This window comes from Carassius carassius, chromosome 11 (assembly GCF_963082965.1).
Source record: "Carassius carassius chromosome 11, fCarCar2.1, whole genome shotgun sequence".
Classification (NCBI taxonomy): domain Eukaryota; kingdom Metazoa; phylum Chordata; class Actinopteri; order Cypriniformes; family Cyprinidae; genus Carassius; species Carassius carassius.
In genome coordinates, this window is record NC_081765.1 from 23,439,141 (window position 1) to 23,453,314 (window position 14,174).

General features: G+C 37.0%; 1 protein-coding gene across 2 annotated transcripts; it reads right to left on the minus strand.

Moving 5' to 3' along the window:
* Positions 1 to 5,368: 5,368 nt before the first annotated feature.
* LOC132153052 (NADP-dependent malic enzyme, mitochondrial-like) lies at positions 5,369 to 13,969 on the minus strand. Of its 2 annotated transcripts, none has more exons than XM_059562198.1 (15): positions 13,778 to 13,969; positions 13,025 to 13,212; positions 12,235 to 12,368; positions 11,957 to 12,106; positions 11,785 to 11,860; positions 11,554 to 11,715; positions 10,733 to 10,836; positions 10,437 to 10,546; positions 10,226 to 10,323; positions 9,984 to 10,097; positions 9,668 to 9,773; positions 7,945 to 8,087; positions 7,660 to 7,833; positions 7,434 to 7,532; positions 5,369 to 6,412 (listed from the first exon to the last, which is right to left on the minus strand). In XM_059562198.1, the coding sequence occupies exons 2-15, from the start codon at positions 13,202 to 13,204 to the stop codon at positions 6,251 to 6,253; spliced, it is 1,812 nt and encodes a 603-aa protein (XP_059418181.1). In that variant the 5' UTR covers positions 13,205 to 13,212; positions 13,778 to 13,969; the 3' UTR covers positions 5,369 to 6,250. The 2 variants fall into 2 exon arrangements, with proteins under 2 accessions (XP_059418181.1, XP_059418180.1); XM_059562197.1 differs by having other exon boundaries at positions 13,025 to 13,209; positions 13,778 to 13,968.
* Between the last annotated feature and the right edge of the window lie 205 nt (positions 13,970 to 14,174).

A 14,174-nucleotide genomic window follows, 5' to 3' on the forward strand; every position in this document is an offset into this window, starting at 1 on the left:
ATCATCTCTTGAATATTTTTTCAATTATTTTACGTGAAAAATGTTTTTCTTGTATAGCATCTCATACTATGATGAAAACATGATTTTTTTTATTTACTGTTTTATGGCATTATGATTGTTTATTGTTAGATACAACCGTCTTACCATGATCTTTTATTAAAAAATTTGGCAATAACAATAAAAAAGTGGGTCAGGTGCACAAACACCTCACAGCGACTCTGTGTTTGCTCCTAGGCGATTAAAAGCATTTTTAAGACAGACTAGTCAAGTTGATCAAGAGTTATTTTCTAAAAAGAAGTATGAGATCAATTGATACTAATCAAGAGTATTTTCTAAAAAAGAAAATTGAGATTGAATGTTGGTGACCAAAAGTACCTTCTAAGAAAAATTGAGAAATTATTTTAGTTAATCAAGAGTATTTTCTAAAAAGAAAGATTGACTCGTTCTCGAGTCATGAACCATTGAACCAAGGAGCTGATAACTCGGATAACCAGTTTATTGAATCGAACTATCCGAAAGAACCAGTTCGCTGAAAAAAACCGAACTTCCCATCACTACTGGTGATCCGATAACCGATGCAACCGGTCAATCTTTCATTCGTTATCTGGCTCGGCTCGGTGTTCATCTTCAGTTCTCTCTTCACAGCAGTTCAGTCAGTGTACTGTTTGAGTAAATGAATTACTCCGGGATATTGGTTTATTTTGACTCAGAGGGAGTGTCAGCCACATTAAAAAAGTTAACAGCTTAAGTCATTTGTGGATTAATGCTTATTGGAGACGCAAACCGTTTCAAACGATTCAGTTCGATTTGGTTAACTGGTTCAACAGTTCACTAAGAAGAACCGATTAAATCAAATGATTAGTTCGTGAACTGGATATCACTACACTGCAGTGTTGTGAACGTGCTCACAACAGACCCGGAAGAGAAGACAATGCTGAATAAAGTCGTAGTTTTTGTTATTTTTGGACTTTTGGATTTTTGAAAATGTATTTTCAATGCTTCAACAAATTCTAACTGACCCTCTGATGTCACATGGACTACTTTGAAGATGTTTTTATTACCTTTCTGGACATGGACAGTATACCGTACATACATTTTCAATGGAGGGACAGAAAACTCTCAGACTAAATCTAAAATATCTTAAACTGTGTTCCGAAGATGAACGGAGGTCTCACTGGTTTGGAACGACATGAGGTTGAGTTATTAATGACATAATTTAAATTTTTGGATGAACTAACCCTTTAATGTACAATTTATCACAATTAATTTCATAAAAGTGTGATTGATTAGTTATTTTTTTAATCGATTGACAGCACTAATGTTAACCTTTCAAAGATGTCACTGTTGGTATAATATTTGTTTATTTTAAAGCTGAATATGCTTTTCAGTTGAATTTCTTATTAACTGAGCTACTGCACTTCCATGTTCAAAAACAGCTTGTTTCATTTATGAATGAATCTGCATTTTTAAACGAATAATTTCAATGAGGCAATTCAGTTGTCCATTTAGTCACGTGCTTTGTTCCTGAATGAATCAGCCATTGGAATAAATCGAGGTAAGGATTCAGTGATAAAATCAGTAACTTGCTACCAACTGATAGCAGTTTTAGTAAAAAAAATTTAAGTATAATTTGGATATTTCTAAACTCAAAATCTTTTATTTGAACATTATTCTCAACATGAATTTATGAAGTTAATTGCACTCATGCAACCTCTGAGCCTCATTAAATGTCTGTAAATACCTATAAGACACGTGTGTTCTTCTCTGCCACCTCTGTAGTGCAAATTGATTTGGTTAATACTGATTTTAATATCTGTAACTTATTATTCTTATCCCATGGTTTTATTTAGAAATCTTGAAAAAAAGCTTGTAGAAATACACTTTTTGAATTTGACATAAAAGAAAAACATACTTTGAATAAAGTTAGAAAAACAATGCCCCATAAATCACTTTAAGGAGTCCAATATTACTTTGTAAATGGGAAGGCTAATTTTTGCTGTTGTTCAGAAGGTGCTCCTGAATTTTTTTCTGTGCTCCTAATTTTTATTTATTTTTTAATAAGCAGCACAAGTGCTCCTAAAAATAAAAGTAAGCATAGAGCCCTGTTTAGTGAGTGTGGTGGTGCTTTTGAGGTGCTGCTCTGGGACGGGTGAATATGAGGCTGGGAAGAAGAAGAAAAAAAAATCACAGTATACTAGCTACAAAAAACTAGACTACACCACTGCTCAGTGGCCACCATTGCCGCCATAAACCTACCGATTGCAGCAGCTGTTTGCTGATCTTATGAAGATCAGGAAGGAATGGGAGGCTCAAGGGAGCTGGGCTTTTATGGCTGCATAAAAATCGCTTATCAAGACTACTGCAAGCAATTCCCCATTTTTATGCTTCCTCTTAAAATCTGATCTAGCAGTATCCCTAATCCTTAATATATCCATAACCTCCAACAGCTCTTCATTGGCAGGGCAGGCAGGCTGAGAAAGATCAGAATATCCTGCTCACCTTGACTGGAAGCCAGCAGAGCAGAGGATCAGATGATGTACATGACAGCACATCTTCATCCAGCTGTTTACCCTCATCAGCAGTCAGAGATTTATACACAAACTCATCAGCAAGTGCCATCTGAGACCCCCACGATCTCAGCCTCCTCACTGTGAAGTCATAGCCTAATGGTTAGAGACTCAGACTTGTAAATCAAAGGTTGTGGGTTCAAGTCTCAGGCCGGCAGGAATTTTAGGTGGGGGAGTGAATGTACAGTCGTGGCCAAAACATTACATTAATATTAGTTTTCAAAACGTTTGCTGCTAAACTGCTTTTAGATCTTTGTTTCAGTTGTTTCTGTGATGTACTGAAATATAATTACAAGCACTTCATACGTTTCAAAGGCTTTTATCGACAATTACATGACATTTATGCAAAGAGTCAGTATTTGCAGTGTTGGCCCTTCTTTTTCAGGACCTCTCCAATTCGACTGGGCATGCTCTCAATCAACTTCTGGGCCAAATCCTGACTGATAGCAACCCATTCTTTCATAATCACTTCTTGGAGTTTGTCAGAATTAGTGGGTTTTTTTTTTGCCACCCGCCTCTTGAGGATTGACCACAAGTTCTCAATGGGATTAAGATCTGGGGAGTTTCCAGGCCATGGACCCAAATTTCAACATTCTGGCCCCAAGCCACTTAGTTATCACTTTTGCCTTATGGCACGGTGCTCCATCGTGCTGGAAAATGCATTGTTCTTCACCAAACTGTTGTTGGATTGTTGGAAGAAGTTGCTGTTGGAGGGTGTTTTGGTACCATTCTTTATTCATGGCTGTGTTTTTGGGCAGAATTGTGAGTGAGCCCACTCCCTTGGATGAGAAGCAACCCCACACATGAATGGTGTCAGGATGCTTTACTGTTGGCATGACACAGTACTGATGGTAGCGCTCACCTTTTCTTCTCCAGACAAGCCTTTTTCCAGATGCCCCAAACAATCGGAAAGGGGCTTCATCGGAGAGTATGACTTTGCCCCAGTCCTCAGCAGTCCATTCACTATACTTTCTGCAGAAGATCAATCTGTCCCTGATGTTTTTTTTGGAGAGAAGTGGCTTCTTTGCTGCCCTTCTTGACACCAGGCCATCTTCCAAAAGTCTTGGCCTCACTGTGCGTGCAGATGCGCTCACACCTGCCTGCTGCCATTCCTGAGCAAGCTCTGCACTGGTGGCACTCCGATCCCGCAGCTGAATCCTCTTTAGGAGAGGATCCTGGCGCTTGCTGGACTTTCTTGGACGCCCTGAAGCTTTCTTTACAAGAATTGAACCTCTTTCCTTGAAGTTCTTGATGATCCTATAAATTGTTGATTTAGGTGCAATCTTAGTAGCCACAATATCCTTGCCTGTGAAGCCATTTTTATGCAACGCAATGATGGCTGCACGCGTTTCTTTGCAGGTCACCATGGTTAACAATGGAAGAACAATGATTTCAAGCATCACCCTCCTTTTAACATGTCAAGTCTGCCATTCTAACCCAATCAGCCTGACAAAATGATCTCCAGCCTTGTGCTCGTCAACATTCTCACCTGAGTTAACAAGACGATTACTGAAATGATCTCAGCAGGTCCTTTAATGACAGCAATGAAATGCAGTGGAAAGGTTTTTTTTGGGATTAAGTTAATTTTCATAGCAAAGAAGGACTATGCAATTCATCTGATCACTCTTCATAACATTCTGGAGTATACGCATATTGCTATTATAAAAACTTAAGCAGCAAATTTTCCAATTTCCACTATTTATGTAATTCTCAAAATTTTTTGGCCACGACTGTACAGTGCTCTCTCCCACCCTCAGTACCACGACTGAGGTGCCCTTGACCAAGGTGCCGCAGCATAAATGGCTGCCCACTGCTCCGGTGTGTGTTCACGATGCATGTCGGTTCACTGCTGTGTGGTACTTTTGATGGGTTAAATGCAGAGCACGAATTCCGAGTATGGGTCACCATACTTGGCTGTATGTCAAGTCAGGACCATAACCGTGGGGGGCAGATGAGTGTCCCAGTTCCCTTAAGAAGAAGGACAAATCAGAGCAGAGCTTCCTCAACGAGAAACGTTCACACTGAACAGCTCTGTCCCCTCAAGAACAGATCTGCGTGCTCTTCACCCAGACACATAGCGCAAAAGTCGTGCGAGTCATCAGAAAGCACTGATCCGTGCACTTCCTAAAATGCCTTTCAGTAGATATTGTTTTGCTAACTCAATCTATGTTTGACATGTTCACACGTTCCCAATAAGTGTGGGGGGATGCACTAAGAGTTCCCTTTTAAAAGAGAATCACCCACTGTGGCTTTTGCAAATAGATCAATGACAGTTCAGTGTGATAATTCATCAAAAAACAGAGTTATAATTTAGAGTTTTAAGTTAACTAAGCATAAAGGGAAATTGTTTGAGGAAGAAAGATGAAATGAAATGAAGAAATGAAAATGAGTTTGACCCGTAAGATAACAAGGTCAAGTTGTTTGGTTTCAGGAAGTTTTTACCATTATTATTTAACATTATACCCTAAACTTTCAGTTCATTAAGAAAATATAGCCAAATAATTAATGAACCAGTTGTGTAAATTAATCTGAATTTTCTAATATACAATATGTATTAAAGCAGGTTAAGAGCTTTTTGTTACATATTCATATTCACCCTGCAAAACAACTCTTTCTTTGTGATTAGATTAATTTTTAGATTTCTAGATTAAGTTTATTCTAAATCTGTTTTCCCATTGAACACTTTTTAAAATCATAAACAAAAACAAAATGCTGAGGGGAAAACCACTTTGTAGAAGCTCCACGTCCAAAAACTAGGACCAAGATTCCAGCTCATTCTCATTAAATGAACATAAAACCCATTTATTTTTGAAGTGTTTATTTAAAAGTCAATGTCCACTGAAAATCTCCTTGAATATCTAAAAATATAATTCCATAGTTATGCGTTACTAATAAGCAAAGCATATTTCTAAATGAGGAGAAAAGTTAAAAACAATCCCACACGCTGCAATGAACACATTATGTAGCTTGCTTTTCAGGTGGACACTTAAACTGATACACTCAAGCTAACAATTTCCAGATTTCATTGCTCCATGCAAATAATACATTTAAAATTAGACAAACTTTGGCATAGACAACTTGTAAAAAAAAATAATAATTGCAAAAGTAGTCAATTTACACCGCAGACAAATGGATAACTAGTTTACCTACCTAACTAATGAAAAAATCCCTTTTCATGCAAACATTCAACCCAGGCAGTCTGTTATTTCAAAGTGGGAGTCGCTGTACAAAAACAGTTTCTCCCTAGAATGAGATTTGCATTTGCAGGGGTGCTAAATATTTGGAGTGGATAACTGGTTAGAAATAAACGAAATTACTGATAGAAAGCTAATGTCGAACTAATAAACTTGGAGATGGTCACTGATTCAGTAGCCTGGCAATCTGGGAAAGTGTTTGTTACTGCTTTAAACAGAACTGCATTTTTCCCTTTGAATTGAGCCACTGTTCTCTGAAGACAATTTGATCTTGAATGAACACTGCATTCATTTATCGCTGACAGCCCTCTGTGGATTCTCAGCTATAGGTTCAGATCTTGTGTTAAATTAGTGGGAGCAGCTACTGTTTTAGGACTGGGTGGCCTGGAGCTGGAGTCTATATCATCAGATTATTATGAACGAAAAAAAAAAATAAGGCATGTTACTGATATGAGCATATCCTTTTTTTGTGGGTTGTGGATGAATAATCTACACGTTCTGAACTGTCATGGCATCCTTGGGCCAGCTGTATGAATCCAGAGTGAAGGAGTCATAGTCAGAGTTATAGACTTGGGATAAAATAAAGGCCTCTTTATCTTTGGGTTCAGGGTACCAGGAGGCAATGCCCTGTTTGTAGGCATGGTCCACAATCTGAAGAAAAAGAGTGGTTTGGGAAGAAAGAATAAAACAAAGTGAGTTAATAGTTGCTTTACTGCACAGTAGAGTGTAGCAGATTTGCTCCTGTTTGCTATTAAAAACCTATGCAAAGTCAAAATTAATCAATCTGTAAATCACTTTTATTGGTATTATAGGGACTTATAACTTACAGTATGCAATGAAGTTTACAAACTGGCATACAATCTTTGGTAGACATTCATTAGTTTTGCTTGAGGCCGATTGTGTTGAGGGCAAGTTCAAATGAGATAACTTTGTTGCATGTATTATTTTTTTTATACACAAAATTTAAATTTTGTGCTGATTTTAGCTCACTAGTATTTGTGGTAAAATCTGAAAAAAAAACTAGGAATCACTCATAAGCTGATTTGTTGCTCAAGAAACATTTCATATTATTATCAATGTTGAAAGCAGTTATACTTAATATTTTGAGAAAACCGATACATATTTTTAGGATTTTTTGATGAATAAAAATGTAAAAAGAACAGCATATACATTATAAATATATTTACTGTAACTTTTGATAAATATAATGCATCCTTGCTGAGTATTAATTTAAAAAACAATCTTACTGATCCCAAAATTTTGACCAGTAGTGTACTTTTTTACACTTAAATTAATAAGATTTCTAAATTTAGCATGATCCAATTCCATATATTACAGGTGCTGAAATGTAGAGCTGGCTAAGAATTCATTTCTGAATAAAATTAATAAAACAATTTCAACCACTTTCTGTGTGCTAATGAATATAGATTTTGTACTAAGGATCTTTAGTACACTAGCACCTAATGCAATCATGAAAAAGTAGCTGTGCAGGCGTTTTACTGTGAAATCTGACCTAACAGCTCTTACAACCTTCTTTGCTATATTAATAAATCTCTTAATTTAACATGATCTCATTCCATATTTCTTATGAGTGCCAAAATGTTAAGAATTGACTAACAAGCCCTGTTCTTGTAGTAATTATCCTCTACTTATAAGAATATATGAGACCGACCTTAACAGCAATTTTGAAGGATACTTCTCTGATGGTGTTCAGAGGGGGGTACAGTCTGCCCTCAGCCAGATGCTCCTCAGTAACCATGTCAGAAATGGCCTGAAGAGAAATCAAAACCTAAATTTTAGCTTTCGCACTGTAAATAAACTTGTAGTCAAAGTGTTTTGTAGTGAAACACTCATTCATATCAACTATTGTAAGCTCTTGACTCTTCATGTTCATTTACCTCTGCTGTAGTAAGAAAAATGTCATCCGAGATGTAGCGAACACCACAGGCAATGACTCCCAGTGCTACTCCGGGGAACACATAAGCATTGTTTCCCTGGCCAGGGTAGAAGCTACGACCATCTGCTAAAGTGACTTTCTTAAAGGGGCTTCCGCTGGCAAATATGCCCCTTCCCTGTGATACACATACATGCCCTTTAAAGTGATGTGAAAAACTTATTTTATGGGATGCTTTAGTCAACACCCCTTTTTACAGTTTTATTCATTAGATTTCAGTGTGCATTACCTCAGTGAGTGTGTAACACTGCTCTGCTGTGCACTCAGCTTTGCTTGTGGGATTGCTGAGGGCAAAAATAATCGGGCGTTCGTTGTAAGTAGCCATTTTCTTGATGATCTTCTCAGTGAAAGCACCACCTATAGCAGCCACACCTGTAGATGGTTTGGGGCTTAGTGTTTATAATATCAAATAATTTTCAAATAGTAATATTTTGCTGCATTTAGCATATTTAACAGAAATACACTGACTTTTGTTGAAATGAAATGTTTTCTGTAATTATGCCTACTAGTGGCTTTAATATGCCATTGCAATTCATACAGGATGAATAAAAACTAGTAAGACGCACAAAGCACCATTCCAGCTATAAAAACACATGAGAATGGGGTAGAATATCTGCAATCCTTCAGTTTCATAACATCTAACTACTTGGTTATCAATCCTGTAAAAAATAAATAAATAAATAATTATATGTATATATATATATATATATATATATATATATATATATATATATATATATATATATATATATATATATAATAATGGAAACTTATACTTAAAAAAACCTTGTTAGCTAAGTGAAATATGTTGATGTTGAAGTACTGAAACTAAATAAAAATAAAGCTAAATACAAATATTTAAGAGTTAAGTTACAATTATAGCATTTCTTAAGATTTTGAATTAGCTATTGTTTTTGTTCAGTTTTCATTTTAAGTTTAGATCTTGTGTTATTTTGTCACTTTACTGAAAAAAAAAAACAATAATGGAAAAGACAAACGCGCATAAAACATGTAAATGAAAACTGAAAAATAAAAGCTAATACAAACTATTAGTAAGAACTATAACAGTACCCATATAAATAATATTAAAATAGCACTATATACAGTCATGGCCAAAAATAATGGCACTCTTGGTAAATATGATCAAAGAAGGCTGTGAAAATTAATCTGCATTGCTAAAGCTTTTGATCTTTTATTTAAAAACTATAAACAAAATTGTATCCTTTCATTGGATAATAAGAATTTAAAATGGGGGTAAATATCATTATGAATAAATGTTTTTTTCTAATACACATTAGCCACAATTAACGGCACCCCTAGAAATTTTTATGAGTAAAATATCTCTGAAGTATATTCCCATTCATATTTACAATTCTGAGCACTCCAGCGAGATTATAAACATGAAATTATCCAGCCATGGCTTCCTGTTTCACAGAAGTATAAAGAGGAGGGAAAACAAAGCCCAAATTCCCTTAATCATCCATCACAATGAGAAAAACCAAAGTATATATTTCTGATGTGCAGCAAAAGATAACTGAGCTTCACAAATTAGGGAAGTGGCTTTAAGAAAAGAGCTAGAGCAGTGAAAATTCCCATTTCCACCATCAGGGCAATAATTAAGAATTTCCAATCAACATAAAATGTTACAAATCTGCCTGGAAGAGGACGTGTGTCTATATCGTCCTAATGCACGGTGAGCTAATGCACTGGCAAATGGAGGTTTTATAAAGTAAATAGGTGTTGTTAATTGTGGCCAATGTGCATTAGAGAAAAACCTTTATTTCATAATGATATTTCCCCCCATTTTAAATTCTTATTATCTAATGAAAGGATATATTTTAAATAAATAAAAGATCAAAAGGTATTTACAATGCCTTCTTTGATCATATTTACCAAGGGTGCTGATATATTTGGCCATGACTGTATATAGAATGCGATCAATCACTCCTTACCAATGATAGCTGTGGGCTTGATGGTTTCCACCACTTCCTCTAGAGTCTTTATTTGTGGATGATCATGGGCAAATTCTTCCTTCTCATGGTTCAGATGACTTCTGCCCTAATGGGCCAAATGACACAGAATGAAAGTGTTGGTATAACGTTTAATTTTGGAGGTGTTAAAATGCAGTTTGTTGCTTTAAGTTGTTTTGAAATTTTGAATTAAGCCTACATACATTTGTATATTCAGACGTGGAGTAGGAGGACAAATATAGCCTTAAGGAAAGAAATGTCAAAAAAAAGGACAAACAACTGTGGGTTGAATTGTTACCTTGACAATTAGGCCTTTAGAATCCACCATCCAAATCCTCTTGACAGCCTCAGCATGAGGTACACCTTCCTTGGCCATGGCCATTATCAATAAGTGAGCAATGCCCAAGGCGGCCTGGTCATATGACAAAAAACAAACATCTTATAACCCTGGAATTCCTGGTATAAATGTTTTGTAATAGATCTTTTATTTGCTATTTCTCAGTAAAAGTTTGTTGCATCTTTCAGTTTAATCCACATTACCTCTCCTGCTCCCTGAAATACGAACTTGTGGTCAGACAGCTTATTCTTTGTAATCTTAAGAGCAGCAAGGACCCCAGCAACAGCAACAGAAGCTGTGCCTGAAAAAGGTGGGGAAAGAGCTGAGCAAACAATTTTATGGCTCTAAGACTATAATTTTCCTTTATGGAGAATGAAAATCTTTATATTTTGATATTACAATGTGCATAATTACCCTGGATATCATCATTAAAGGTGCAATAATGGTTGCGGTATTTATTGAGAATACGAAAGGCATTGCTGTTGGCAAAATCCTCAAACTGAATTAGGCAATTCATCCCATACCTGAAACAAAATATATATATATATATTTTTAATTATGACGTGTGTGAACGATGTACCGGTAATTCAGAACGGATTTGTTAACAGGATCAACTCATTAAACTAAAAGAGCTGGCTCAAAAGTATGACTTGAACAACATGAGAATAAGTTAATCACCTTTCATTTCAGAATTTTAGTTTGAAACATACTTGTCTGTGACAGCTTGCATGAACTCTTCAATGAGGTCATCATATTCTTTGCCCCTCACTCTTTTGTGCTTTAAGCCAATGTACAAGGGGTCATCTAAGAGGGTCTGAACAAAAACAAAAAGAAATGGGAACAGGGTTACAAACAGGGACAAATGATCCAATGAAACCAATAAAGTAGAGTTGTACAATGTATGTATGTATGTATATATATATATATATATATATATATATATATATATATATATATATAGGGGTGGTGTTGGCGCAGTGGATAAGACACATGCCTTTGGAGTGAGAGACCCAGGTTTGAATCCACTGTGAGACACCAATGTGTCCCTGAGCAAGACACTTAACCTCTAGTTGCTCCAGAGGCGTGCGACCTCTGACATATATAGCAATTGTAAGTTGCTTTGGATAAAAGCGTCAGCTAAATGAATAAATGTAAATGTAAAATGTAAATATATACACACACATACACATATATACATACACTTTATATACCTGTAATAACATTCAAAAGAATCATTCAAATCTAAAATGACAGTAAAGCATTTATTTTTTTACAAAAATAAATGCTGTTCTTTTTAACTTTCTATTCATCAAATGCTTTGCAAACACAGGAATAAATGTCATTTTAAAATACATACAAAAAAAACAGTGGTTTTCATTGCATTTCACAAACATCATTGTTTAACTGTATTTTTGAACAAATAGCATAAATGCAGCCCTGGTGAGCAAAAGAGACTTCTTTTAAACACATTCAAAGAAATAAAGAAACATTACCGACTCAAAACAGTGTAATTATGCAATTCTTGTTTTACCTGATTATCAGTGCCCACATCTAACAGCACAGGCAGGCACTGCTGAGGTGGCACTCCTCCACATGCTGTATACAGGGCTAGTTTGCCCACTGGGATCCCCATTCCATAGCTGCCCAGGTCTCCTAATCCCAGGATTCGTTCTCCATCCGTCACCACTATGGCCTATTAATGCACATACAATAAAACATCCATCTACTGGCACCGAATAACACATTATCACTCTGAACATACCTTAATGTTTTCCTCCGGCCATGAGTTCAGCATGCCGGCAATATGCCCCTTGTCATGGATAGTGATAAACAGCCCTCTAGAAGAGAAAAAAACTGTCAAAATCACAGCATTTGATTCAGAATTGGCCAGGCTAAACAAGTCGTTCCAGGTCCAGAGTATGTTTATACCTCACCTTGGTCTTCTGAAAGCAAGGCCATACTGTTGACAGGCCAGGCCCACAGTAGGGGTGTAGACAATAGGCATGAATTCCTCTATGTCAGAGGTTAACACACGATAGAAAAGCTTCTCATTTCTGTCTTGCAGGGTCATCAGCAAAATGTATCTGCAGAGTTAAAAGGGTTATTTTGAGTATAAATGGGAAATGGACCAAGAAAAGTATTGTCACTGTGCTTTTCATTGGCTTGCCACATGCAGTGTATGTCCTGAATGTTTCAGTTGAAGTTTGGTTACTTGTCAAGAGGGTTACTGCGTGTCTCGTAGCTCTTCATGACCCGAAGCACTTGGACATCCTGAGAGAGGAAACAGGGAGGCAGCAGGCCGTGGATACCCAGCTGTAACCTCTCCTCCAGGGTGAACGCCATGCCCTGTTAACACAGCACCATAACTCCATTTAAAACATGTGACAGTTGTGAATGTAAAGGAAAAATGTGCACTCCTACTGTCTGGTTTAAATACTAATTACCACCCTGCAACTGGGTCTGCACCGGGCAGGATTCCAGCTTAGGGTAGATACATCACATGTCGCATCTATTTATTTCAGACCAATGGGACGTAAGCATGGCCACCCTCCCCTGTTGGATTCTCCACTCACTGTCTACGTCTAACAATTTCCATCCGTCACTGCTTTAAAGTTCTACACTTCTCAGTCATGCCCATTCCTCATCTTAGCCTAAAAGTCTTTGCAAACAGGATGCAGATTGCGAAGTAACATTTAAATGGACACATTTTCATGACCCAGCCAAAAGTGATTTGCAAAACTGCTGAGACATATCCTGAAACTCTACATTGATTTCACGAAGCCTAAGCATATTCAGAGCATTTCCACTCAATGCTTGGTAGTCTTTGATCATAGATTAAACATCTCACATTCAATGGCACTTTAATACTTTCTTATCTGTGGGGACTTTGACATTTCATAATGTTATAAAATCACATCAAAGAACCGGCTGCTGACAATCTAAAAACCTGCTCATAAACGTAGATCATAAGTGCACTGAGTTTGGTCTCTAAAGATGCTTACTTTGTTCAAGTGGGGGTTCCTGGTGATATCATAGCCTCGTTTTTTGGTGAATACGGTGCACTTGGAGTTCCCGCCTGAGTGACAGACCCTCACTGCACCTACTATAGCAGGAGAAAGAGACAGGGGACTGGAGAAAACCCTGCACAGCGCCAGCACACTCTTACCCGAGAGAGAGTTCATGATTCCTGCAGGATGAAAAAAAATCAGGTACAGAGAGGCATCTTTAGGAAATGTACTATATTAATAACCATTGTTTTGCCAAAATAAAAGTTTATGATGGTTTGGTGACATGGTTTCTAGTTGGTAGACCACATTAGACCAGCAAGAAATCAGATGGTCAAGCTGTTTTTTAAACAGCTAATGACCAGCTACTGTACCAAGCAGTGGTTTCCAAAAATATGATTTCACAGTCATAAAAGTCACTGCAGTAAAACGAGTGCATAAACTGTGGTTAACATGGTAATGTTTTTATAATAAACAACTGTCAACGCTGCAAAAAAAAAAGTCTAATACAGCTTTTGCAAGTTTAGCATGTTCGTCCTCTCACTTGTAAACAAGGCCTTTTGGTAGAACGCAAATTTCAACGCAAAAGCATTGTGTTGTATTTTGATCTGTATTCACTACGCTGCTGTTTTTTAACAACAGTAACGTTATGTGTTTCAGGCCAAATACACATTATGGAGAGGTTCATCGTTGTCATTGTTCTTTAATAAGACAAAACGTTCTTTGTTTGCAAGCAAAGCGCATAAGTACCTGAGAACAGCCAGTCCACCGGCAGCTTCTGCTTCACTAGGTTTAATCCAAACACTGTCCTAAGCCTGTCTCCACTGGCTCGCGTTATCTGTAGATGATGTTGTAATCAACTGAAAGAAACGATTAAGGTTTGTATGACATTACACTTTCTCTTCCCAAAGCTTGCCCTGGGCCCGCCCCTTTTGGACAGAAGTGGCCAATAAAATGAGGCGACGCGAATGACGGCATTTTCCATGTAAACGGAAGATTTGTTGTAGGCCTTTGGCCGCTTCCCCGTACTTTTGTTGGTTCAAGCGTTAGCGTTTAAAACATGCAGAGTATAACCGGGTACTCTCTGGTTTAAAACTGGTAACTATAGTAAAATGGTAACCACAAATTAAACGGTCTTGTAACGGTT

What these genes read in the sequence shown, in the direction of transcription:
- LOC132153052 (XM_059562198.1), bottom strand. Translation starts at nt 13,204, where the DNA reads ATGAACTCTCTCTCGGGTAAGAGTGTGCTGGCGCTGTGCAGGGTTTTC. An exon ending in TATTTCAGGGAGCAGGAGAG is followed by an intron (nt 10,098 to 10,225) that starts GTAATGTGGATT and finishes TCATATGACCAG; the next exon opens with GCCGCCTTGGGCATTGCTCA. An exon ending in CCTTCAAAATTGCTGTTAAG is followed by an intron (nt 6,413 to 7,433) that starts GTCGGTCTCATA and finishes CTTTTTCTTCAG; the next exon opens with ATTGTGGACCATGCCTACAA.